General features: G+C 45.4%; 1 protein-coding gene across 1 annotated transcript in view; it reads left to right on the top strand.

Moving 5' to 3' along the window:
- LOC135914052 (beta-mannosidase-like) overlaps positions 1-26,325 on the top strand; it is a 51,382-nt gene that overhangs the window by 18,111 nt on the left and 6,946 nt on the right. Inside the window, exons 10-14 of the mRNA XM_065446792.2 lie at positions 6,162-6,340; positions 7,516-7,692; positions 10,937-11,034; positions 15,120-15,264; positions 22,075-22,283. Of these exons, the coding sequence (XP_065302864.1) occupies positions 6,162-6,340; positions 7,516-7,692; positions 10,937-11,034; positions 15,120-15,264; positions 22,075-22,283 (808 nt within the window). The remainder of the gene's footprint in view (positions 1-6,161; positions 6,341-7,515; positions 7,693-10,936; positions 11,035-15,119; positions 15,265-22,074; positions 22,284-26,325) is intronic.

Genomic DNA, 26,325 nt, shown 5'->3' with positions numbered 1-26,325 from the left:
AAGTTCACTGCATGTATACACAAAACCTCGCAACAAGATATTTAAGTATACGTATAAGTCTCCAATGAGTCTATGTATGTAAGAAGAAGTAACTGTATATAATGCGTCAAACAAGGCAAATAAACATGTTGCACAATCATAGATTCACAGAATCCTAGATTCCGCCCCCATTCCATCCACTCCCCCCGATGTATTGCGCGCGACGGAAGGCGGCGCGCTTGCTCCCCGCTTTTCACCTTTGCGCACACAAGACTGAGCCACCATCGTCGGCTCACCCATTCCACCTCCCCTCCTACGCTTTCACTCGCACATACAGCATGCAGCGCGTGGTCACGATGTTATCACCCTTGGACTTTATACGAAACATGAGGCAGGAATGGGCGACGGCCTAATGGGCGACGGCAGGAATGCGCCTGGAGTGTCCATGTAATTGCTTTCGCAATAATATAATAAACGTATCCGGCAACTGAAGCTTCCCGTCACCCATTACTTTCCGCAAAAGAAGTATCAAAATCGAACTTTCACCATGCGACAAATCGCTGCGCCGCAACAATGTATTTTTTTTCTGTGAGGCGGAGGCACCGAAATGAAAAAAAAAACGCATAGGAAAGTATGTTGGCCAGAATCGAATGCCTACTTCGAGCACCTAATGGGGCTACGGAAGGAATACCGAAGAAAACATGAGACGCTTGGTCCACTGAGAACCATCCGCATACTGCTCAGTATCCTACAACGGCGAAACAAGACTTTCCGGAAAGGCTCAAGGAATGCGGTGATCCTACGAGTCCCCACAGTGATGGCGGCGAGCGACCATTTTTTTTTTTCGTCTGCTAGCCAGAAAGCGTCCAAAACTCTGTCAGGTGAAAATCCACTCGGCCAGAGCAAAGCGAACGTGCACCGAAGTGCACCGCACGGTGGTCGGGGCCATACGAGAAAAACGTATGCGCTCTGGCTGGCTCTGGCAGCCCGCGGGTAGGGTAGCGAGAACAAAAAAAATAAAAAATTGAAGAGGCTCAATGTGTCCTCGCGAATAAAATTCAAAGTAGAAAAAATAAATAAGAACGTAGGTACTTTGGCTGTCTTTAGTGTCTTGACATGGATGTTCTGGCGTAGGTTAAAAAAAATGTTGATATTTTTTTATGTGACATGATGGCACAAATGAACCACCCCAACCCTTCGTCTCATTGGACCTCGCTGCCTGCTTTGTCAACTCGTCTGCTAGTGTGTTGATTTGGCTTGTCTCGTTGTATGTTCTGATGTAAGACTTTAGAAAAGTCAATAGACCTTGGCGTCAAATGTTTACAACAACATTAAACCCACAAAGTTCCGCAATTGAAAATCTAAAGCACAACTTTGGAAATGTCAATGCACCTTTCACATCAAGAGCTTATGAGATTTATACCCATAAAGTTTCGCAATTTATATCCATGCGCTCCATAGATTCCGTGGCCTCAGTGAGATGCCCCGGCGAGCCCGCTCACTATCAAAGCGCCTTTGAAACGTTGTGCTCGGATGGGACTGCTTGGCGTTGTGTGATTCCTGGTGTATGGGCGTTGCCACGAAATCCAGCCCGAGTTTGCAATCTTCGCGGTTAAATGTCTTTTCGAGCGTCAAAAAGACATTCTAGACAAAATCCAGAGTGATTTCCGGCGCCGGGGGTCGCTTTGGTCGGCGGTGCATGGACCGCACGAAAAAATTTCGGGGGGGGGGGGGGGCTGAAGCCCCATAAGCCCCCCCCCCCCCTGGCTACGCCCCTGAGCAGCACTGACGTTAGATAACTTCATTTTATATATTCTCCCCCCCCCCTCACCCCTTCTTCATGTGTGATTGTTCGCTCAATCATGGTTCTGGCTATTACACATTGTGTTTTTTGAAGCAACTTTCGCTGATTTCGTGACGTTATCACCGTGCTGGCTTGCCCCTGTTTATTCTAGCATATAAGTTGCTTCATGCTGTCCCATTACGAAACCACGATATTCCGTTTCACTTTTGTGTGTTTATGCAAGGAAATACGGCAAGCTCAACGCACTTATTGGAATCTACGTTAAGCGAAACTTTGTTGAAAACTCCAAGTTGAATACAATGCAAGAACACGCGTGACGCGCGTGCAACGTTATTTCCGACCATGAGTATGGAACTGTTCACCCACGTGACTGCGGTACACACAGTCTCCCGAATGAGCCCAGTTTTGACTACATCATCTCCTGGATCGGCCAAGTTTACTTTTACGCTGTCCGCGTGATCGGCTCACTTTACTCAGCGAGAAATTGACTTATCAGATACACCGAATCCGGCGGAGGAAGACAACAACATTGAGAAAATAGTTATGGGCTTGACGGTAGATATTTGTTTTAATTAGAACATTTATGTGCTGCTTGTTGTTTCGTTGGAAACTAAACCGGCTACGGACACATCAGCAGGGACAGTATAGGCGACTACATCGTCTGATTCGTCGACATCGTTACCGTTCGGTCACTGCCCTGTGAGAAACGCTCACTCGCTCACATCCTTCGCACTCGCCACATGTCTCGGCGAAGCAGCCATGGTTTTAGGTTGGAGACGCCGTCCCCAACCAGCGACTACTGAAAGTGGCTGAAGGCGCAAATATGCTTTTGCGCAAAATCGCGCCAAGTGCTTCTTTTATTCTCAGGAAACGACACACAAGTATGATCCCAGCGCTGACGAGACTAGGACGCGCATGCACAAGGAGGCGGATATCTCGAAAGCACGAACTTCCTGTGAACACAGTCATCCGGTCGCTGTATAAACTTGCGCGCAGTTCGAGACCTGCGACCTTCGTCTCGCAATTTAGTTCAATCGCTCGCTTTCCCCTGTGAAGTGGGAGTGAGAGGCGATGAAGTAGTTCGCGCACGTATACTACTTTCCTGTCAAATATCAGTCTCAAACAGTACCGTGCAAACTTGTTCGTTGCCAAGACGCCAAATACGATCCAGATAGTGTATAGGCTCCGTCGTCGTCGACCCTCGCATCATATACCTTTCAATTTATTTTTGATAGTAGAGAGGAATCCTCCTTTTTTCTTGTCTTGCTATAAACAATATATAAATAAATATGAGAAAGAGAGAAAGAGTGAGGGAGAACATTGCCATCGGGTGGTAAGGTTGAGCGCCTCACTTTCGCAAGGCCGACTGCATGGTTCCTTAAAGAGCGCACATTTCGCCGTCCACTCCTTTTGACAGCTCGGCTAACTCGTCCAAAGCAGTTCGAGTCGCACTGCGTCGCGGCCGCTATTTCAGGCGCTATGGCAGACAGTGGGGCTAATGCTGCGCCAACAATGCCCGGGTGGGTTTCTTTTTCGTTCCTTCTTTTTTTAAAAAAACGTAGACGCCTGCGAACTTCATTGGTTGACGTGTGCAGTGCCCAACAACCCCGCTTTACCGTCTTTCCTTTCCCAGTGGCATCGCTTTTGCCGAACGACATATTTGCTTATTCTCAACAAACCTACTTTATTTGCAACCGTCTTCGTATAGCGGTAAAATCTTCTCGGGGGAGCTTCGTTTAGGTGTCATATTGCCTTTATTTAGTAGGGAGGCGGATAGTATAGTGGCGTAAGACTGCTTTAGTTGAAGGGTTTACAGCGAAGCGGTTAAGGGGAGTATCGCAGCCGTTTTCGAGCGACGGAAAACGCGTGGTGGCGCGCTCGGTATCAATCAGCAACAAACCCTGCGTCGTGGTGCTAAATTTGTTTGTCTGAAGCGTAATGATCGAAGGTTACAAAACAAAAGTCACCTTGCGTACACCACACAAATAGACAACACCTTCGATGCTTGGTATTTTTAGCAACAAATTTTTTCTCACGTCCTGTTTTACCAGCGTCACGTTGGAGGTCTGGTAGGCATTTGTGCGGATGCCAGTGGTAAAGGGCCGCCGGCAACGCAGCCTGTGGGGAAGCTTCGGAGCTCCCCGTGTGGGAGTTCTGGTCACACATGACCAGTGTATCGGTGATGAATAATCACCAAGAAAAGAACTTATGCAGCTTCGCTGCCTTTGATGTATTAGTTGCTCAGACTGGCATGCACCTCCGAAATAGCGTTTTTTTTTCTGTCCTTACCAACAGCAATAGGTATTAGTTCGGTTTGCTACACATCTGGTATTAAATCAGCATTCCGTACAAATAGCGCTAGCTACAGGGTAATAGGAACACGGGCGCAGATGCTGGAGCAACTTCGCACTTTTATTGCAGGCCTGGCATACCTCCAATAGAGCACCCGGCTGGGAGAAAAGGATATGTTGGAAGCACCGAAAAAAAAGTAATACAGGGAAAACTATTGATAGCCGGTCCTGTGAAGGGACCAATTAATTGTAAGCTACACTTTTATTAAGTGAACTTCAGTCAGCTGTGAAAAAAGTACACACCCTTATCGCGGGGGTAATTTGGTCTACTAGTGCTGTAGTCTAAAGGAAGGAAATGGTGCTTTCGGCGGTCCGCCCATTCTTATCTCAATCGAAAGCGCATGAAAGCGAAACCATTACCTCTTCTACACTGTTACGGTGCGATCAGCTGTGGGATATGCAACTGGTTTAACGCTAAAGCACTCTACTCGGTTCATGCTGCAATACGTGGAACGGAGGAAGGGAAGATCGACCGGTGCAGTAGTTGGCTGCAAAATTAGTGACTGTCATATTGTGCAAATAAATATGTCTGTGTGACTGAGGTCACGGGCTGCTGGCAGAGAAAGACTGGCTGTGTTGCCGGCCTTTCACGATGCACTTCTTTCCTCGAGGATAAAAAAAATATACACTCATCCTAATTAACAAAAACTTAGAGCGCTAAAAACGCGAAAGACAAAGAAAAAGAAACACACGCGCTCACTCACAACTGTTGTTTAATGCACGTATGGAAAAATGCACGTATGGAAAAACGGACGCTTCGCACGAAAGTGGCCAGGTGCCTAGATCCCACGAATCACAAATCAATCTGGAATCTTCGAGAAGACCGTGTCTTCGAAAATTGTAAGACAGGTTGCAAGTTTTCCATGCTGATGAGTATCCTGCTAGGTACATTTTGAAGGAGCAGAAGCCGATAGCAATTGCAATCGTTATTGTTACCGCGTATTCCTCTTTCAAAACGCATGTATGCGTACATTGCGGGGCGCAAATGTTTTGAGGTCCTCCTGGCCGCTCGGGAGGGAAGTGGGGAGGGGGCGGGTTATTGGACGGTCTCAGATCAACAGTTTGTCTGTTAATGGGGTCGCCTTGAAGGCCCAGAAAATAACCAAGAGTTTAGGTGTGGATTTTCCCACCAGCTATGCACGACCGGTAGCTCAATTCCTTTCCAAAGAAACATGGTTTGGTTTTACGATCCGTCGCTAAAGGTTGGGGGTGGGCGCCGCAACCATATACTACCGCAACGAGAACCGCTACCAGAACAAAAGAAATGCAGTTTCGGTATTTTAACTTTCTTATTAGAAAACAATTTCAGCCAGTTCTTCTTCCCAGTAGCAGTAATATATATATATATATATATATATATATATATATATATATATATATATATATATATATATATATATATATATATATATATATATATATATATATATATATATATATAATCGAAACGACTTCGGCGTTACTGTAGTCTGTCGCATTAACATTCTAGTGACTGTTTGGTGTATGTCAAATTTCCTGACGATGTATATTAAACACGAGAGCTGCGCAATACATGACGGAATGTAGGGAACAGGCTAGGAAAGGGCCAGTAATTTTTTCGTTATGGCTATGTCGGCGTCGTGATTACACCTGGAAACTTTTCGTCACACAGCACTCCGTTTTCATCACCACCCCACATTTCCATCACTGAAATATTTGTCTCATTTGTATCACGGTTTTCTTACCTAATATTTCCCTCACCGTAGCAAAGGTGCCATATTTTTTGTGTTAGCAAATACACGTCTACATTCGACAGATGAGTATTTCTTGTTGGATCAGGTGGGGATATACAGCCATGAAAAGAGGGAATCTCGCCTTGTATGTCCATTCAGGGTGTGTATATTTGGGCGCCTTTCTTCCTAATAGTTATTTGACACATGGTAATGTGTCAAAATAAGCTGTTATTACGAATAGAGGTGCTAGTTGCAAGCTTTTTATGCTCTCTCTCTCTCTCTCCCTCTCTCTCTCCTGTTGGCTGTATGATACAGGCTCCTCACGACAGAACACCGTGAGGACTACGTCAAGCTGTACGTGGAAACTCTGCAAAAGATAGTGTACGAGGAGGACATGTCACGGCCCTTCGTGGGCTCGACCCCTTCCAACGGTTTGCTCTCGGAACTCAGCGGCGGCATTCACGACAACCCGAACGACGTGCTCTATGGCGACGGTATAAACACTTGGTTTAAAGGGAAACCAAATACAAATATGAAAGCTGCTTAAACTGATAAACTAGTGTTTCAAGAGCTAATTTGTGATAAAGAAGACCAAACTCTCACTTTTTTTTTTTTTTGAGCTGAATGCCCTGTACCGGCGCGTCAGCGTGGCGACAAGGACGTCAATGCATTTCTTCCCGCTTGAGTTATTGTGGCGCACAACATGTTACTAAAATTTGCCAGGTTCAGCCATTGGTTCAATTAAATACGATGTAGTTCATTTTTACCGATAAAAAATTTATTGGGCATTAGCAGACACTGTCAGAATCAATGACGTCACGGCAAATCGGGGCGGGAACGTCGAGGCGGCGTACCTTTTAGCAGCCGAGTTCTCGAGGTTGAGCATTATGCCTTTTGACTATTCGATGCAGTGGTGTAGCCAGAAATGTTTTTTTTTTCTTGGGGGGTGAAGGGGGGGAGTGCACGCAGTTGGCCGGTTATGGGGAGGGTGAAGAGGGGGAGCGAGTAGGAGCAGGCAGCATACTAACACCTTTCTTCTCTCTTTTTTTTTTAGTGGGTGGGGGGACATGCCTGCTGCGCCACCTCCCTGGCTACGCCACTGACTTGCTGGCACTAACGTGGATGAGGGCAAACTAACAATGCCCTTCCAATATTTGTGTATGTTGCATTCGTTTTTGAAAAAAAAAATAGACAAGAACTAAAACTGCTCGCTTACTTATATTTTGAAACTATCTCGAGTTATTTGCAACATTAGGTCGCGCTTAGAACTAAAGCGCACTAAGGCGGTTGTAAGGCTGGCATAATGATGGGACGAGAATTGCAGCGAAAAACAACAATATTGCGTATTGCTAACATTTCTACTTTCAGAAAGCCTTGGCTGTTAGACACCTCGTATAGCTCTGGCATCTTATTTCCAGTCGTCGCTAGAAAAGCTCCCCTTAACTGCCCAAAGTAAGATAACCAGCGCCTTTCTGTCACGACCACCGCACATTGTGCAGTTCAATCTGTTTGAAATTTATGTCCCTACCCTTTCTCTCTTTCTTTTGTTCAATAACATTTATGTGGTGTTTAATGAGTTGTGTATTGTATGTCTCGGCTCATTTGATACCTCTCTCTCTTTCTCCATATCTATCTCTCTCTCTCTCATTTGGGCATGGTTGATTGACAGTGCACTACTTCGACTACTACTCGCCGCCCTGGAGCCTGGATTCCGTGCCGACTCCACGATTCTGTTCAAGCTTCGGGCTTGTCTCGTTCCCGTCGATGGAGACGCTGGCCACCGCCCTTGAACCCGGAGACCTGGTGCTGCCTTTCCCGCAAACGCTCGAGAACAGGATGCACTTAGGTTGGTGAGCAGGGCAGTAGTATTGACAAGTGCTTGATGTCTCAATACTTTGGAAAACGGCATTTTCTTGCTATAGCGTTCAGATTCTGGCAATGCATTCTGAACGTCGAGGAAATCGATGTCTCAGTTATAAACGTGGACTATTAGAGACACCGCGTAGCATAGAAGGCTCCGAATTATTTTGAACACTCGAGGCTCTCCAACGTAAACAAATGTTGTTCTGAGTACACAAGCGAGAAAAATAACGGAAAGCAAGCGGCTCAACGTTCAGTCAAGTAATAGCCGCATATAAGACCAGTATACAATGTCTAAGCACACGAAAGGACTTGCTTTACGGTTCTCTTCGAAGTCGGGTCTCATTGTTGGTAATTTATCTTGCGACCTACAAGGACGCGGTAGATGATCAACTCTGCGCCAGGTAACTAAACATGGTAATTTTATCACTAGACTTTACCAGTAATGCGAGCCGTTCTTTTGTGGTAATGTATACACGGCGGGCAGCTGATATAAAGGCAATGAATTTTCACGAGTTAATTTAGATATGAGCTGTATAGGGAGAAAAGAACGTAGCGACAGCAATAAGGTGGGTTGACAGTAAAATGCTGTTCGGTTAGATTTAGAATATATGGCTTAGGAAGTAAAACCAAATAGCTATAGCAAGATTAAGGCAATTTACAAACAGTGCGCCGATGTCGAGGGAAAATAGCTCTTGAGAAGGGCTATATGAGGGTTGCATGGGTTGACAAGGGCTAAATTGCGCAATGAACTGTGAGGAGACAGGGCCTTTCCACTCTTCTCGCATCTTTATGAATTCATTCTTCTACCATAATTTATTTCAAGAAGGAAATTACCCATGAAAGGCAGTCTTGGTGCTCTATACTTAAAGGTAACCTGACTGGACTCTTACGGTTTACGTTGTTTACTTAATAAGTATGCATAAGCAGGAACAATTTAGCGCCCGCCCTGAACTGGTTAATGAAGCTTTTTACCGTTTGTTCAAGAAATGTGGAGGAAAATGAAGCCAGATCATAAGAATATCAATGTTCAAGTTACAAAGCTAATGGGGACTCTATATAAAGAAATACATAAATGCGAAACAGACGAAACATAACACAGCCAGCTTTCAGGCTCCTGTTTGGGGGAGTATGCAGGGTTACTCCACATGCCTTGCGTTTCAGTTTAACCTCACTTGTGTTGTATTTTCTATCGTTGTCAACGGACCTGCTGTTTCGGACACTTCCAGAATTTGTAGGGGTAGTTTCGCCGGCCTATTTCTAGAGTATACGCCGCTTTCCTGGTCCCAGAAAAAAAAAGCGAAGCACAAATGTAGAAGGTCGCGCGCAAATGCCTCGAATCTCGAATACTGAGAGAAATCTTCCAAAAATATAGCCCCTCCTCGCCCGCGTTCTCCGGCGTACCCATACCAACGCTTCATAGAGCCGGTCCCCCTTGGTTCGATAGCACTCAGCGTGTTTGGTGTCACCCACGCGCCTCGAGTGTTTGCGTAGCACTTTGCAAGGCGAGCTTCGCGTGCACATTGATGGGCGGCGTTGAATGGCCTATGCCTCGGGAGTTTCACTCGTTTCAGTAGGCGCGTGTGTATTTGTAATGAATCTGGTCGCCGTGGAAAGAAGTATGCGCGCATTCCGTGAGTGTCTCTCTCCACAGTTCTACTCGCCGCTCGCTAAACTTAGTTATGAGGCGGCGCAGTCCTTAAACCGAGGACACTACACGGAATGAACGTCGCGGGAATGCACGCGCACGCTCACTGTTATTGCACTGTATACGGCGCACCACTAGCGGGGACAAGGTGAGCACTGACCGGGGACGAATACAGGACTCGCACGACGAAGCGTGTGCCGCACATGGGCGTAAGCGCAACGAACGTGGACCATCAAGCCTAATTCATCGCTCTGTTACATATGCACGTACGCATTGATGGCTGTCTTGGGGCAGGGGATAGCTAAGAGCTTTAGAACTAGCAGACGGTTTAGCTTTCCGAAGGATCGGAGTAACGACACTGCGCGTGGACCTGAACTCAACTTGGCTTCCCTCGTATAAGCGAGGTGCTATAGATGTTATAGCTTTGTGGTCGGCTATGTCTAAAGCTCCCAAGCAATGAGTTCGAACTTTCAACATAAATCGCGCTTGTATGTAACAAGACGCTCTCATAGTACAGTACGAGGCCGCGTAGTTAACTGTAGTTTTACACCAACTTCGAAAACAGTACATCTTTAGCCGTCTTGCAGCTTGTCTGGCTCAGGTTTTTAAATTGTTTCAACATCCTGCCACGACTTCTGCCAGAAGTGAATTTTCATTCAAATTGTAGGAGTTTTACGCACTTATTTGTTGTCATCGTATACGGCACGGCTGTTTACACCGAGAGTAAATTTTTTTTTAACTTGAACAGTCAGTTCGTGTCGCGAACGCTTTATGCGTCGATCGCGGTGTAAATCCGTAAACAGACCATTGGAGTCACCTTGTGTAATTTGTATTTTTCACTGGCCCAGCTGCTGTCGGTTATGTGTGAAGTGCTGTGTTCGTGTCCCAGACGCAGCTGCCGCAGGCTGGCGGGGACGCGGAATGTGAAAGCAACCGTGTAATTCACCGACACGTGGAAATTTCGTTAGTTGTAGTTTGTCCGGGGTTTTCAGCAAGGACATTACGGTGGGCTTAATTTGTTGGTTAGCGTGTTATAATTCACTGTACTTCCCTGAAATACACGACACGATCAATTTATCTATACACGCGCGCAATGCGAACTGTCCTTTTCATATCCTGTTTGTGCGCGTGTTTAGATGTTCTTATTTCACTGACAGCTCGAATGATCCTCGGCGGTTGCCTCGTGGTCCCAGGTGTGACTTTTCGGCGTAAAAATAATTTAACAGTGATTCACAGGTTTCCTCGTCGTTCGTAAAAATTGGCAGCCTGCTTGAGCCACGCGTAGCGAAGGTTGTTTTTGATGTAGAGTTCGTTGTCCAGTTCTTTGCTTGTGAGCGAAAAGTGCGAATATCTAACGGACTTTCTTGGTGCTACGTTACATGAAGCTTCCCTAAACTTGCAGCATAGCGAATATGTGCCTGCCCCTGTTTTTAGGATTCACATTAAAGAGGGTAAAGTTGCACTTTAAGCAGTCGTTTTTTTTTACTATGTATTCATGAGTTTATTGAGTGCTTACCTTTATTTATTGTTGATAGCGACTACTGTCTCACCTTTGCTGTTTCTTCTGCATTGCACACCAAAGCCAATGCCAGGTTGGAAACGTACATGTCAGCTGTCGTCGCACTTCCCAAGAAGGACGGCACCGACCAGGCTCTGAGGATCCTCATCTTGCTGTCGCAGGTACGCATGGCGAAAAAGGAATCGCGCGACTCATGACGGCGCCTCATACTGTATAACACACAGGCATACGGGTAATGTGGCATGACGTCACGTACACGCGTAAAATTTGGGGCTGGAAATGCGTGCTTTTCTCGAAAGGCATTGTTTTGAACTATCACTGACGTTTTGTCACATGCAGCGCATGTCTATTACTTAGAGGAAGTGCTCCTTATACCCCTTTAACGCGGGCAGTCGAAATTCCGCACGGATTAAGCGTATTAGAGCGCGAATCGGATGAGTCGGCGACAATAAATAATTCGCTGAGTTAGGCAGATGAGGACAAGGTTAAACTAAGGGACAAATCACATGAGTTGACTACCGACTGGACATATAGTGCTAACATCCCTTTCTCATGTTAACACTCCCTTCTCGTGGATGAGCCGCTGTTGCGGGCAGTCTCGCAAAGGTCAACACCGCAGGTGGGGCCATATTTGGTCTCCTCTATCACGAACTGGTCTTGGAAAATGCAGCTTTTGTTTATGCTCGCACATTGAGAAGGAGTAATATAGTGCGAGAGTTATTTTAGGGTTATTTTTAAGCTTACCATTAACTTCTTTTATGTCACAAAGAACGGAGTATTGAACATTGAAGTTCTAATAAAGCATACTAATATGTTTTTTAGCTCGAGAAAAACCATTTTAATTTTCTTCTCTTGATCTGCTCCCCCACCCTAATTTTCTGTATCCGTGATAGTATGAATTGGAATACTGAAACAATAGCTAAGTGGATAAGTACTAGTGAAATCAAAATTATCAAACTAACTCTACGACAGCTGAATTGGTTATCTTTACCACGAACCGCCTAACTGGTTTTTCGTATGCGAGTAGCGCGCCTACCTGGCGCAGTAGTGGACAAGCAAGGTGTTTAATAATTGACCGAAAGCTTTCAGTCTAGGTCAGTGCTATTCAATCTTGCTGGTTCGATAGAACAAGCATCGTCCGATGCCTCTGGCCACCTATCTGTTGCGATTATATACACTGTGTCCTGATTATATACACTGTGGTTCTGTGTCCAATAGTACGGGTCAGCGGGGCGCTCAATGTGACGGTAACGAAAACAGAGCATTTTGACTGCCGAGGCTCCCCGCTAAGGCAGTGATGAAGGATTGCAATCACTGCGATCGAATGCAGTCATGGTCTTGCTATAGTGCTTCTATTTCTTAAACGTTTATAACGTGCAGTATCTCAAAATTCTTGGTCATTTTTCAATTTATTCTACCATTCCCTACTGTGGTGTTGGCAGTTTTGTAAAATATTATATCCTAAGAAGGGAGTAAAACATATGTCGCAGCTTTCTAAAAGTCGAGATTCGGTTTAGTGTGAAGGATAACGCCTGTACTATAATATGCGAGGTTATCGCACACGGTTGAAAATACCGTCAAATTAGCCTTTTCTTTCTACGAATGTACTCAGTGGCTGCAGTTTCGTTACCGCGTGAAACATTTGGGCTACCTCACGTACCGGTACGTTTAGGGATACCGACTTTACTTTTTTTTTCCTTTCTCGTCCAGCAAACGAGTGACGATAAGTCGCCGGCAATTGTTTAGTAGCCGTTTGAACAGTGGCAAATACACTACCAGCCTCTCAAACCAATAACGATGCTAGCTGGTCTATTCAGACCTGCAATTTAGATATGCGCTACCCTGAGCAGAGCTGTTATGGACGGTCGAATTCTTGCCTCCTTGGCTTGTGCAACACCAGCCCCGGACGAGATTCACGCAGAAGAATGTCCAGACATATCGTTATTTTCAATATATATGATATTCACATGCTTTTTTTTTTCTGACAGAGGCTTTCCATATAAGTTTTAGGGGACGCAATGTAACGAAACACTAATGTGTCCAGCTTGGTGAACCGCCAACCTGGCAGTCAGACGATAGCCGTCTATTTCACCGCGCATCGAGCGAAGGCTTTCTCATTTAACCGCACGTTTTGTGCCGCTTGCGTTCTTGCTTTTAACGCAGGTAGACTCGTGAATCATTTAACTTGTAGTGACGGCGGTCCCAGCAACCATCAGCACGTGTATGGACGCACATTCGCTCGATGAGAGTGTAGAGGTACATATTGCTGCAGCAGCGGCAGGACGATCGTCGCTCAAGCAACACTTGCTGGTGGTACTGCACAGTAGAACGTCTGTAATTAAAGAAAAACATAGGAGAGAGTGAGTCGCGCGCAGGTAAAACCAAAGGGAGAGTAAAAGAAAGAAAGAAAGAAAGAAAGAAAGAGAGAAAGAAAGAAAGAAAGAAAGAAAGAAGGAAGGAAAGAAAGAAAGAAAGAAAGAAAGAAAGAAAGAAAGAAAGAAAGAAAGAAAGAAAGAAAGAAAGAAAGAAAGAAAGAAAGAAAGAAAGAAAGAAAGAAAGAAAGAAAGAAAGAAAGAATCACGCGGTTAGCGGCAACTCGGGTGGAATCACGCACGACAAGACGAGGAAATAAGAAACAAAAACCCAGCGACGCCGCCAAAATGTAGCATGCACGAACGGACATTAAGCCAATTTATACACAGCACTGCCGTCAAACAGGACAGGGCGGGGCTGTCGGTGCACTAGTGGCCACCAAACACACATCACGTCAATTTCTCATTCTCTCTTTTTTTTTCACTGTCGCCCTACTTCTTACATTTTACTGGTTTGCTTGCGTATACAAAATGCGGCCCAGGCACGGAGTCGGTGTGTTTTCATATGCGCGTACCCGAAAGAAAGAAATAAAAAGTCGCGCGCATGGCGGCTAATTCAACAGCCACACGGGAGGCCAAAGTTCAAGGTGTAGCACCCCTTCTGAATATCAGGTTTGATTACCAGAACACGTGGCAAAGCAGCGTCGTTCTGATTAATTTTCAGCGCATGACGTATATGCTCAGCGCGTCGCCCCTGTCTTTGTCGCTTCGAGCCTCGCAGCCTGACGATTATCCCGTTTTTCTTTTAATCATTTTTTATGCCTTCTTTCGCACCTCTCGTGGCACACTTTTGTACTTTTTTGAACGCTTTTGAGCTGTTATAAACAGCGGGAGGGAGTTTCGCATAAAATATTGGTCGGCTTGTTCTGTTTCCACCTTCTTCTTTGCGTGTCCATTTACTGCGTGACACCTGCGGTTTTCTGGATGTTCTACATACCCCACCACGGACGTAAGTGGCGCCGCCTAATACTCGAGGCGAGTAAGAGGCGATTGAAGGATTGGTGGAATAAAAGTAGGGAAACGGCAAAAAAACGGAGGCGTACAAAAGCAGAGTTCGCAATAGGGGATCAAAAACTTTGGTTGTGGGAGTTTATAGTGTTTTTTTAAAGAATTGTTTAACCTAGGCAGGACAAGAGGCAGTGTAATAGCAAGAGCTTCGTGGCGCAACCCATCGCCCCGTTCCAAAGGGGACGCTCATAGCATCTATCCATCCATCCAGGGCGAGCGGAGAGACTGGGGTCACCTCATGCTGAGATTGTGGTTCTGCTCCCACCGTTGATAAAGTTGTCTTCCTTACACTTTCGGTTTACTTTTGTCCTTTATTAGTAGCACGAAGCTTATCGCGAATTTAGACCTCATGTACAATTAATAATGCTGTTGAACAATAAAGAAGCAGTTAAATCCTCATTATCTTGCATTGGATTCATTGTCTGTTGACTTCATGTGGTTATCACTAAACATCTAGCACCATGGTTCCATTCAGTCTTGTGGCAACGCCTTCGTTTGGATTTATGGAAGAGGAAGGGGAAAAGGCCAAGAGATGAGCCTGGAATGTCCTTGTAATTGTAACCATGATTTGGGGTGAAGACGACGACGACGACGACAACGACGGCGACAACAACAACAAAAACGACAACAACATGGTCAAATTAGAGTGACAGGGAGAAAATTTATGTTTATTAGTTGAAGTACAGTACCGTCCTCTTAGTCCTAACTTGTGTACACAGAGGCGGTGAATTATGGAGTAGAGGCAGCTGGAGTAAAGAATAGTGTCACTCTGGGAAGATTACGGCTGTGAAGAACTAAACCAAAATTGCTTTCACAACTGCCTGTACGTACTAGTGAAGTGTGACTGGAGCCTGCCGTCCGCGCAGATCTACCAGGCGATGGGCGTCAAGACGCAGGCCGAGCACTACCGTCGGCAGCGGCTCGCGGTTCGCCGCTCGCAGGGTCTGACCATGGGCGCCGTCTACTGGCATCTGAACGACGTCTGGCAGGCACCCTCTTGGTCCTCCATCGGTGCGTGCCACTGTAGAGATCATAACGGAAGTGTTTCTGCGGGCTCGTGCACGATAGTTCGGCAGCCGCGGCATTCTGCTGCCGATCTCGTTTGTGGGTTCGAATAGCGGCCAAAGTGACCTCGAAACAATGGGGATGAATTGGAATGATGACCGCGCAGCCACATGTCGGTGCACGTTAGAGCGCCCCTGGTGTAGTGGCAGTCGACCGTAGGTTCACGTGTGCGCATGAAGGATAACAAAACAAAAAGGAAGCCCAAATGGTGCAGGAGAGATTCTGGAGGAAGAACAAAGTGGCAAGAAATAATGAGCCTCCGGGCGCAGTTGCGCGTACGCTGCTCGTGGTCTCTTCTTTCACGGAACGTCTGTCGCGTAGAAGCCGTCCGCTATTGGTCATCGTCACGGCACTCTTCTCATAAAGCGCGGCTTTATATTCTCAATGGCGTTGGCCTATAATGCCAGCCAACCCTCGCGAACATAGACTATGATGTTTAGAATGTATAATAGCAGGAGTGAGTTTGATGGTGCGCAATACGCGCGCCGCTTCCCGCATGGTACACTTCACAAGCTCAAGTTTCGACATAATGGAAAGACATTTCGTCGTTGGTTGAGGCTTATGCACTTCACTTTTCTTTCTTGTGTAGGGCTTATGGGCATCACATAGAAATGTTTGCTGTCAGTTGATTCTCATAAAAGCGAGGAGAATATAGAATTTCAGAATTTAGAATTTTAATTCTGCTATTAGCTGTCTTAAAGCACCTAGGCTATTCATTACAGTCGATTTCTCCGTCAATGTTCATGACATGAATTTTTATGTCAGCCACGCCAGTCTATTGTAAGTGCTTCGATTAGTAAAAAAAAAGTAATTACATGCTTCCAGAACGCTGTAAGATTCGCCTCAGGCATAATTTAGAGACTTCCGGCCTGCACGAAACGAATTGCCATATGCTTTAACGAGGAAATCTATATAGAATGAAATATTAAGACATGTGCGGGCGCCCGCATTGGGCCATATTTGAGCGATCCATTCTTTGACCTAATTCGACGTTCGAACGCACACTGAATGACGCTTGAGTTCTCGCAATATTCCGCGACGTCTGAAATTTTCTCGTCGTGTGTACCACGGCAGATGAGCTCGAGCTGAATAATTACAGGCAAAAAAGCGCCCGCATCCTCACGAGAAGCGTATCCAGATTTGACCTTTACTTAGAAAATCTACAAAAGGGCGTTACACGGCTACGTTTTTCGACAAATTCCCGTCATTTAAATAGAAGTGTGCATGCTGCAAACACGAAATTTCTTTGCTGAATCGCTTCCCGTTATTCAACTCCGATCATTCAAAGGATGTCAAATGAGGGCTTGCGGCCACGTTGCTGAAATTTGCCGCTGAAGAGTCTCGCGAAGATATAATCGAATAAAGTTTATGAACAAGACGAAAAGGCTATACGATATGCTGGCCCACTCGTTGCATTTGCCGAACCCTCACTGGGGATGGCGAGACTCCGTGATAATGAAAACCACAAAACAACCGCATATGAAAACAACAGTATATGTGCGTTTAACGTTCATAACAGCTCTGTGTTGTGAGGCATACGGTAGGGGAGGTCCACGGATTAGTTTCGATCGAAGCACAAGTGCTTTGAACTTTGAATCTGGTCGAGTTGGTTTTGACTCGTTGTTGAACTTCAGTGTGTACAAAAGACGCATGACGTGACCAGAGGGCTTGTGCCTTCGTACAAAAGATAAAAACACAAGACACAGCTTGTTTTCCTTGCGCCATGCGCCTTTTGCACGTGTTGCAATTCAGCCTTGAAAGCACATGAGCATTTGTTACAGACAAGGATGTCGAAATGTATGACAATATATACAAAAGCCAGAAAAGCCTGCTGCGGCGCCCTCTATGGAAGTCTTAGCACAAGAGGCCGACACAGGGGAGGCTGGTCAAAGCATATCGAGAAACTGGTTTGGATATAGTGCTGTCTGCCCTCTCGGTTCTGTCAGCGCTGAAGTATCTGCTTGTGTAGGGGGGTAGAAGGATAGCCACCTCTTCATCACCCTCGGTATCTGTCAGTGCTTAATACACAGGCTGAAAAACGTAGCCATTGTAGTAAAAGGTAAGAAAAGTTGTTTTGCTTAGCACTAATCAAAATCTTTAAGGTGTGTCTATAAGATGGCGGCCATGCCGTGTTTCCGGCTACGCAACCACTTACGGTGCATGCAGCCCGTAAAAGCGTTCCCTTTGAGATCTATTTCTGTTAATCAGAGGCAACCGCCGCTGAGGCGCGGATTTGCACGTCACGTACCTATTGCACGAGTTCACTTCTCGATAGACTGCTTTCACGTATAGTGCACACGTATTGGCGTAGACGCCCTTAGGTATACGTAAACCTGAGCACGTTTACGCATAGTTACCATATTACCCGTGTAAGACAGATTGCTTAAAATAACGTTTGAAATTATTGGCCTAAGGAGCGGTTGGTTTTCGTCTGCGTGCATGTGTTTGGCCATACTGTGTACGTACACACGCGTTTAATAAAGCCCCAATTCCTAATCCGTGAGGTGTGTCTGCCGGCTCCATCCTACTTTGAGGAACCAAATAGCTCATACACAAACCGTTCGCAAAAGAAAGCGGCCTTGACCTGACATTTCAGAGGAACCTAGTTTCTCGTCTGTGCTAAGTTCTGACCGCAAGTTAGATCTGCTATTGCACGCATAATTGAGCTGCAACGAACAACGCATCGCAATAGGTGAACCGCTGCCGTTGTTGTCTTGCCATGACGTCACAACAGCGAAGAAATGAGTTGCGCATGCTTTAAAACAATCCGCCCAGCACCTGCATGCACATTGGCGTTCGCTATGTACCGTCTAACGTGACTGCACCCCAGAGTACAATCGATCGCCGGTAAGCGACTCGTCTATACCAGATTGCCTCGCATCGACCGACGACGACTCGAAAACAGACGCGCAAGGTGAGGGTGGCACGTCAAGGCTGTGTACTACGTATACGTCGCGTCGCGTCCACCCGCACAGCGGTGCCCCGTGAGAAAGGGACGAGCTCGAGATAAATATCAATTCCACGAACGGGACGAAAGGAAAAGAACGCAATTTTCTCGCTGCGACGCATATTGATTCGTGAATAGAGGTCACGGAAGGGAAGCTTCACCGCCACCCACTGGATCGTCTTTCGCGCGCAGTTGGCGCGTATGTTATGCCGTACTTCTTCTTTGTTTTACGAAAAATACTGTTGGTTCGCGATATGGCGCAAGACAATTCCTTTGCTCCGCCACGTCGATTCACCATTCACTCGTGGGGATGAGACTGCCTTCGCTCTCTGCTACTCGAATATGCAAACGGGGAGGGACGGCGCGAGATTGCCGAGTCCATACGACCGAGTCTACATGAACACATCTTTCGAGCCCGTCGCATTCATGCGAACGGGAAGAACGTGCCGGAGAAAACGCATAGCTTTTATGCTTCAACCGGGAACACACTGAGGGACAGATGTCGCCTTAGCGAATCGACGTGAATGCTAGTGCAGCGCATTAACGTGATATGCTAGGAAATGCGACGCCATTCTGGTACACGATTTGAACGGGCCTTGTGAAGAGTGAATTAGGTACACGGTGTAGCTAGTGACATGCGGGGCATAAATGTCACGCTTTCGGTGCGGCTTACTAAACCATGTGCCCAGCGCACAAACCAGGCCAAACGCAAACACTATGTTGTTTGTCGCGAACACGATACCTGTCGCGAACCTTTGCACCGAATATTTATGATCAGACAAGAAAAGCCAATGTCGAGGATTACCCTCGACCTTCCGCCCTCGGTGTATTGGATAGCAAGATGTTTTCGCGGAAGAAAAGGCCTTCGTACGCAATAAAAACTGCAACCAATCACGGCACCATAGATCCTACGAACGGAAATGCCTATAAAGTTATTTTAAGCAACAAAGCACCCCATTAGGACCCAAATGGAATATTGAACTTGTTTATGTTAGTTTCGTCTGCTCACTGACGACCAATTAGGGGTGTCTTAAGAAGATAGGTGAGTGTGGGAAGAGTTAATATTATCTACCGGGCGTTTCAGCGAACACTATCAAAATTTTTTTGTAAGCTGCCTGTGGGAGATAGCACAATTCTGGTCCATGTGCTGGTATGATCGAACAGGCGGACATTACTTGCAAAAAAAAAAATTGAAATACATAGTCGACTAATTAACAAAAATCACTCATTAATATTTTGAACTAATTACCTTATGGCACATACTGCAATTTGTAAATTCTAACCGGGGAGTCCGCAAGCTGGATATACTAGGGACGAATTCTCAATATGACACCAGTTTCAAAATATTAATTCCCGAACTTTACACAGAAATGCATTGGTGTTCCCGCTACTTTTGTGCTTCAATGCAGAAAGCGGCGTTTTGTTAAGGAAGTAAGTGAAACAACACATTTTAACCACAAGTTCGATGGCGCATATCTCGTAAATGGTGTCATCCACACAATTTTTTTCGAGTGGATATGCCTTGCAGCCTCACTCGCTATAATTTGTAAATCGCAATATGTGTTATAACGTAATTAGTTAGAAACCTAATGAATAATTTTTGTTGATTATTAGATTATGTATTTCGATTTTTTTTGCCAATAAGATCCGCCTCTGAGTACACCACCAGCTCATGGAGTATTATTGCACCATCTGCCACAAATAACTTTTAAAGAAATCTGAAAGTGTTCACTGAAACAATCTAATCGGAGCTTTTGCCAAAGAAAAATCAAGTTTGAGCGAACAAGCAAGCACGCATGCAAGCAAACGAGCGACAGTGAAGCATACGAACAAACAAACAAACAAACAAATTGCGTGAGCGAGCGAGCAGGCAGGTAGGCATGCTTTCAAGCAAAGCACAGCGCACCATAGGAATGCGCGGCACAGCACCGCACAGCAAATCACCGACTCTGTATAGTGCGTGTGTGACAAATGCAGGACGCGTGGTCTTTTAATTCGTAAGCATTTTGCGATCAACGGGGGTGTTACGAAAGCAAAGTATTGCGACACAAGGAATTTAGGTTCCTTTCTTCCTTTCCTGCCTGCTGAGGTGCCGGCGCATTGTGAAAGTGCTGCCGTGTGTTCTTGCTTTTGTTCAGATAATGCGGCTATATTGCGTACGACTGGTCAAACGAAGGCGGCGTGGTTTTATGACCCGTGTAACCTTTTTACGATGCCCTGACATCGCCTCCGATAAATGTGTTTCAAAAAAATTGCTCTAGTGCACGCAAGCGCTCGTGTTACAGAACAAAACGAAAACAGAAAGAAGAAAGAAAGAAGAAAAAAAGGGGGATTCACCAATGCAGCGTCCGAAGATTTTCTGAAATGCTAAGTTCTTACTATTTAATTTTTTTTTTCATGGCGGTTGAAATGTGCGGGGAGTCCCTGCGGCGATCAGGACTTTGTGTTCTACGTGTTATTCGGAACGTATGTGTTTTCTATACAATGACGTGAAATTTAAGAGCGCTTGGTTGCGTAATGCAATTTATGACGGGAATGTTCGCATGCGCCTTTGAATAAGCGTCAGGAATCGAGCTTTCGCGAATTCCCACGTCGTGGAGCTTTCAGAATTTGCAATTAGGATGTTCGCTCGCCACCATGTCTTTCATCCCCCGCCCAGCCGAAGCAAATATGCTTTTTTCTTGTGTTTTATCGATGATACTAGGCACGCGGTGCCGAGATATTTGCTTATTCTCGGCAAAATGAAAAGCAACCGTAAGAATTCTCGCTCGGAGTATATATTGTCCCACTTGCGCGCGACTTGATCGAAGCCTTTTATATGCAGAAAACCCGAATTGTGGGCGTCAGTGACATATCAGTTATGTCCCTCTTTTTAATTTCTAGCGAAAACGATGGCAGTGTGTTTGAATACGGGGTGGTGCAGAGACTAAAAGGATTATTAAGCGGCCTATACCGTGTCGAGAACAAAATGCATAATGCATAATAATGGACAGTATAGCTTAATATACTTGGCTTCAAAAGTGTTGTGGAGTTAGCGCCAGGCTATACGTCAAAGGCAAATTCGCTTACTGCGAATCGCGATATTAACACTGGCCATGAGATATACATCCAAATAAAGCATTGCACATTATATTGGCGTTTTTTTTTTCTACTGCATGCTACGCACAAAGGGCAGCACGAATAGGGGACGACTGGCAGCGCTGTACGGTGGGCTCTGCCACACCAGCAAATCCAAGTATGCATCCTCGCTGGCGTTTCACGCACTAAACTGTTTAAATTGAATCGAATTGAATTTAATGCAACTTGCACGTGGATGTGTTGTTACACAAGTAAAGGCCAAGACAAAGTTGTGAATCCAACACAAAACCTAGAACGTGAAAGCAGTTCAAGACAGCTCGAATTGAATTGAATTCCGGGTTTTTACTTGCCAAAACCACGATTTCGTCATGAGGCACGCCGTAGGGGGTGATTCTGCATTAATTTTGACCTCCAGGGGGTCTTTAAACTGTCCCCAGATTCACGGAAGACGGGCGCTTTTGCATTTCACTCCCATCTAAGTGCGGCCGCCGCGACCGGCATTTGATCCCGTACGTGACCTCGTGCTTACCAGCCCTTTACACCATAGCCCCTGAGCCACCGCGGCGGCTACAAGACAGCTCACTGTACATAATTAAAGCAGGCAAAACACCCACTGCCCGAGGTATGTGAGCACCCAGTCGTCCGAGGAAGGTATGAAGAGCCGACTCAGAGAATATGCGTGAGTTCTTGTCGCTCGACCAACCTTAACAGTCCTTTTCTCGCCGGTGCAGACTACACGGGCGAGTGGAAGATGCTGCACTACTTCGCGAAGCGCTTCTATGCGCCGCTGCTCGTGTCGCCGTACGAAGAAGCCGGGCGCTTGGTCGTCTACGTGCTGGACGACTTGTACCACGACGAGCCCTACGACCTGCTTTTGGAAGTCAAGCTCTACCACTATGCCTCACTGGAGCCCAAGACGTCCCTCGCGCACAACTTCACGGTGCGGATTTTGTGCGAGCAATTGCGATTTTTATCTACTTCCTGATTTTTAGGGGTTGTGTTCCACCTATTACCCTGTAATAATCAATTACATTAACGCATGTTGTTGTTGCGGAATTGAAAGCCACGTGATACAAAATTTTGGACCACGTAAGAGGCCTGGTTCCAGATAGCGTAAACATATAACAGCCTCCGTACGAAATTTTACGTTTAAAATACGAGCGCGTGAATCAGGAAAAGCTTGCGAAAACAGAAGTTTTTTTATAACTAAACTGAAAAAAAAAAACGGCGCCATTACCGCTTGGCGGAACTGTTCTGGCAGAACCGAGAACGCGGCTCCACAGCCTGACCTCCGAGATCGCAGGAGGTCCGCGAATGCCCGCGGAGTGCTAAAAAAAAAAAAAAAATAGGAGGCGACGTGCTGGAGATTCACATTATATCTGCTAACCACAAGGGTGCACACGTCGTCTGATTCGATGCTGTTTAAAGGCTGCTAATGAAAAGAAAATCCAACTGTGAGCCCGCAGCTTTGTCAAGATTGCTTCCATGTTACAGACTACTCATTTGCAATCTATAATTTAGCCACCAAAATGATGCAGTTGGTCTTTAAAGGTGGTGCGTGATCAGGGCATATTCATGTGTAGTCGGCTAATGTAAGTTTCCGGGACATGAGTACCACGAAAAATGGGAATTTTTACTTTCTTTAGGCATAGTGCATGTAATTTAATGAGTTATTTTCTACGTCAGAATAAATTACTTGAGAGTGCAAATTTGAATTCCGAGCTATATGCACATGTGAAGATTTTGTGGGAACTCAGTTTTTTTCGGAAATCCCGTTCCCTGTAATCTTTTTTTGCAGGCTTTACTTTTGGCAGGCTGTACGCGGAATCCCTACACTAGCAACGCCTTTTGCACACCCGTCTGTATAGTGAACGCACAAGCAGATTGACTTCCTGGAGGTCATTTTGCTTCAAAAGCGTTCCCAGCGAAATGCGGGGCAAAAAGAAGTTTTCAATATGCCAATGCATGTCGTGCCGCATATCAAGAGTAGATATATGCCGAAACTGGTCCGTTGACTTCAGTTAAGAACTTATAACCTGTGTGCTATAGCCATCATCATCATATTTATTTATTTTATGTCTTGTGGACGAAGGCCTCTCCAAGCTATCCTCATTTACCCTAGTCATGCGCAAGCTAATTCCAAATTACGCCCACGCATTTCTTAATTTGATCACGCTACTTAATTCTGTGCCGTCCTCGATTGCGCTTTTTTCTCTTGGCGCGTATTATGCCCTAAAATATTAACTTGAAAAAAAGATAACAGGGAAAATTTTGTAATCGCTTACTTTTATAGTTGCGGTTTGTCGTGCGGTTCGCCCTGCTATTCAAGCCGTGTGCCTAAGAAGTAGAAATCGTAGCGTCTGCGAAAGACATTTTTATTTTTCTTGCATTATAAAAGAAAATGGGGGCTGCATTTGCCGCTTGGTGCCAGATGCGTAACAGTGATAGGCGTACTACGACCCTGGCATCGACTTCACGATGCTACGGCAAGGTTTGCTGGCTTCTCATCTGGCGGGATCTCTCCGCCAACGTGCATTATCAATGATTAATTGATTGACAGATTGAGTGAGTGAGTGAGTGAGTGAGTGAGTGAGTGAGTGAGTGAGTGAGTGAGTGAGTGAGTGAGTGAGTGAGTGAGTGAGTGAGTGAGTGAGTGAGTGAGTGAGTGAGTGAGTGAGTGAGTGAGTGAGTGAGTGAGTGAGTGAGTGAGTGAGTGAGTGAGTGAGTGAGTGAGTGATTTGGTTCGTTGGCTTCTAGCAGCCTCTGGGATAAGAGAAACACCGTTGTTGAGGGCGCTCCGAACGCGTCACCTATACTCAGCAGTCAGCAGCGCCGGGGCTTACACTACTTTCGTCTGTGCGGTGTAGCAATTGTATACTTGCGGCACCAGAAAACATGAGGTCGCACGAATCTCCTGGCTCACGATGTCGTCGAGGAATGCGCTTTACAATGTTCCCATATATAAGGGGTTTTCTATTGTTGTGTGTTGATTGTAAGCAATACGTTGCATGTCACTGACACTTACACTGCCCGAGTAGTGAAACGCGATGTTCCCAGCGCACGGCCGGCGCTACGCTTTTCGAAGCAATGTTTGCTTTCGGGCTTGACAGTGAAGAAGAATTCTTAACAGCAAGAAAGAAAGAGAGATAGGAAGAAAGAAAGAAGGAAAGAAAGAGATAGATAGAGAAAGGAATGAAGAAAGAAAGAAAGAAAGAATGAATGAATGAAAGAAAGAGATAGATAGAGAAAGAAAGAATGAAAGAAAGAATGAATGAAAGAAGCATAAAGAAAGGAAGGAGTAAATAAGTTCACTGGTGGCTCACGTTCTCCATTAGCCGAGTAGTTGTTATACTTAAATGCACGAGAGTTGCAAACTTGTATTTTTTTCTATATTTTTTGCTCTACACTACCAAATTGAAGCAAAAAATCTCGAGTTGCGTTACGCGCTCCAATGTGCTGGTGAACCACTATCCTGATATTGCCACTTTCGTTTCCACAAGACAATGCAAGTGTTCCTCACCTGGCTATCGTAAAACTCGAGCAAATGTGTTTATTTTGTTTGCTTGGCTTGTGTATGCATAGTCAGGCGCCCTGCATAAATATTTAATAATGAAAAAGAAGGATAACTCGAAGTGCCTCGTTTTAGTCGAGGTTGGAGCAGCTACTCTCATCGGCGCTAGCAATATCGTTTTAACTGGTTTGCTGCTATAAATAGCTTAGAAACACGCACAAAAAGATAATAGCGGCTCCTTCCAGCATTTCACAACCAGCCGGCCGTGAACGTACTGACAAAATTTGCATACAAACGGCGAGGTTTCATAAGTAACTGGGTGCAGTGATTTTTGCGAAAAGAGGTTATCTAGCGGAAGCCTGCTTTGTTCGTACGTGACCACATGGCAGACACGCGAATATATTTGCTCCGTTACACGTAATTTCACTATAGAGTTAGAAACTTGTGTACTAGATATTTACGCAGCTCCAACTTGCCCAGAAATGACTCCGAAATTACGTTTCCGTCTTGGACAAAAAGAAGAAAAAAAGAAAATTCCTTACACCTGTGACAACGACGAAAGTTGGGTGCCCGTATACAAAAGTGTTTACGTGAGTGAAAGGGAGGAACGGGGGTTGTCATCTTCGCGTCACCAGAAGGCCCTTGTGTCGGCTGAACTTACGAAATATTGAAATAACAATAAAGAAGACTAGAAACATAAAGAAACAAGATCTACCAAGCGCATGAAAACTACACACAAATTCGAACGGTGGTGCACCATGCAGTAGACGATGTTATAAAAGCAGAAAGAGAGCGCCACCTGTTCCATTTTCGCTACGGACGCTGTTTGATCACGCAGTTTGTGCCGCACCGAGATTTTTTGGTCCGAGTAATGATACGAAATATGGGATATGAGAAAACCACAAACAGTCTCTTTCTTTCTTTCTTTCTTTCTTTCTTTCTTTCTTTCTTTCTTTCTTTCTTTCTTTCTTTCTTTCTTTCTTTCTTTCTTTCTTTCTTTCTTTCTTTCTTTCTTTCTTTCTTTCTTTCGTTGTTGTGGTGACACCAAGCAGAAGGAAAATTAATGACTTGCCACTATGGCTAGAAAAATCCTGCGCAGCAGCGCATTTTTCAGAATGAAGCTTGCGATCGCACCTTCTCCAGCTGCAGTTTTCGTTTTTTTTTCTTCGTCAGATTGAGCGGGACACGGTTACTGTAGGGCTTACACACTCGGAGATCTACTAGAGCGTGCTACCGCAGCAATTTGCTGGACCCTGAGTGAATTTCGGGAGCAAACCGCACGCGTCGCTTTTTTTTTTGACACTTCATAATTTATATATATGTTCCATAAGCTTCCATTAACGCCGTATGCTGTGCTGCAAGAACATATTTTAGATACTTTAGGTATATTTTAGATACTTACCACACTTTGAAAGTTTGGCAGCATAAAGTATGTCCTTCATTGAGAATCTCGGTTTAGGCTCGTTGGGTA

The sequence above is a fragment of the Dermacentor albipictus genome, chromosome 4, assembly GCF_038994185.2.
Source record: "Dermacentor albipictus isolate Rhodes 1998 colony chromosome 4, USDA_Dalb.pri_finalv2, whole genome shotgun sequence".
Taxonomy (NCBI): Eukaryota; Metazoa; Arthropoda; class Arachnida; order Ixodida; family Ixodidae; genus Dermacentor; species Dermacentor albipictus.
Note: the sequence above shows the minus strand (reverse complement) of the source record. Positions and strands in the feature narration are given on the sequence as shown.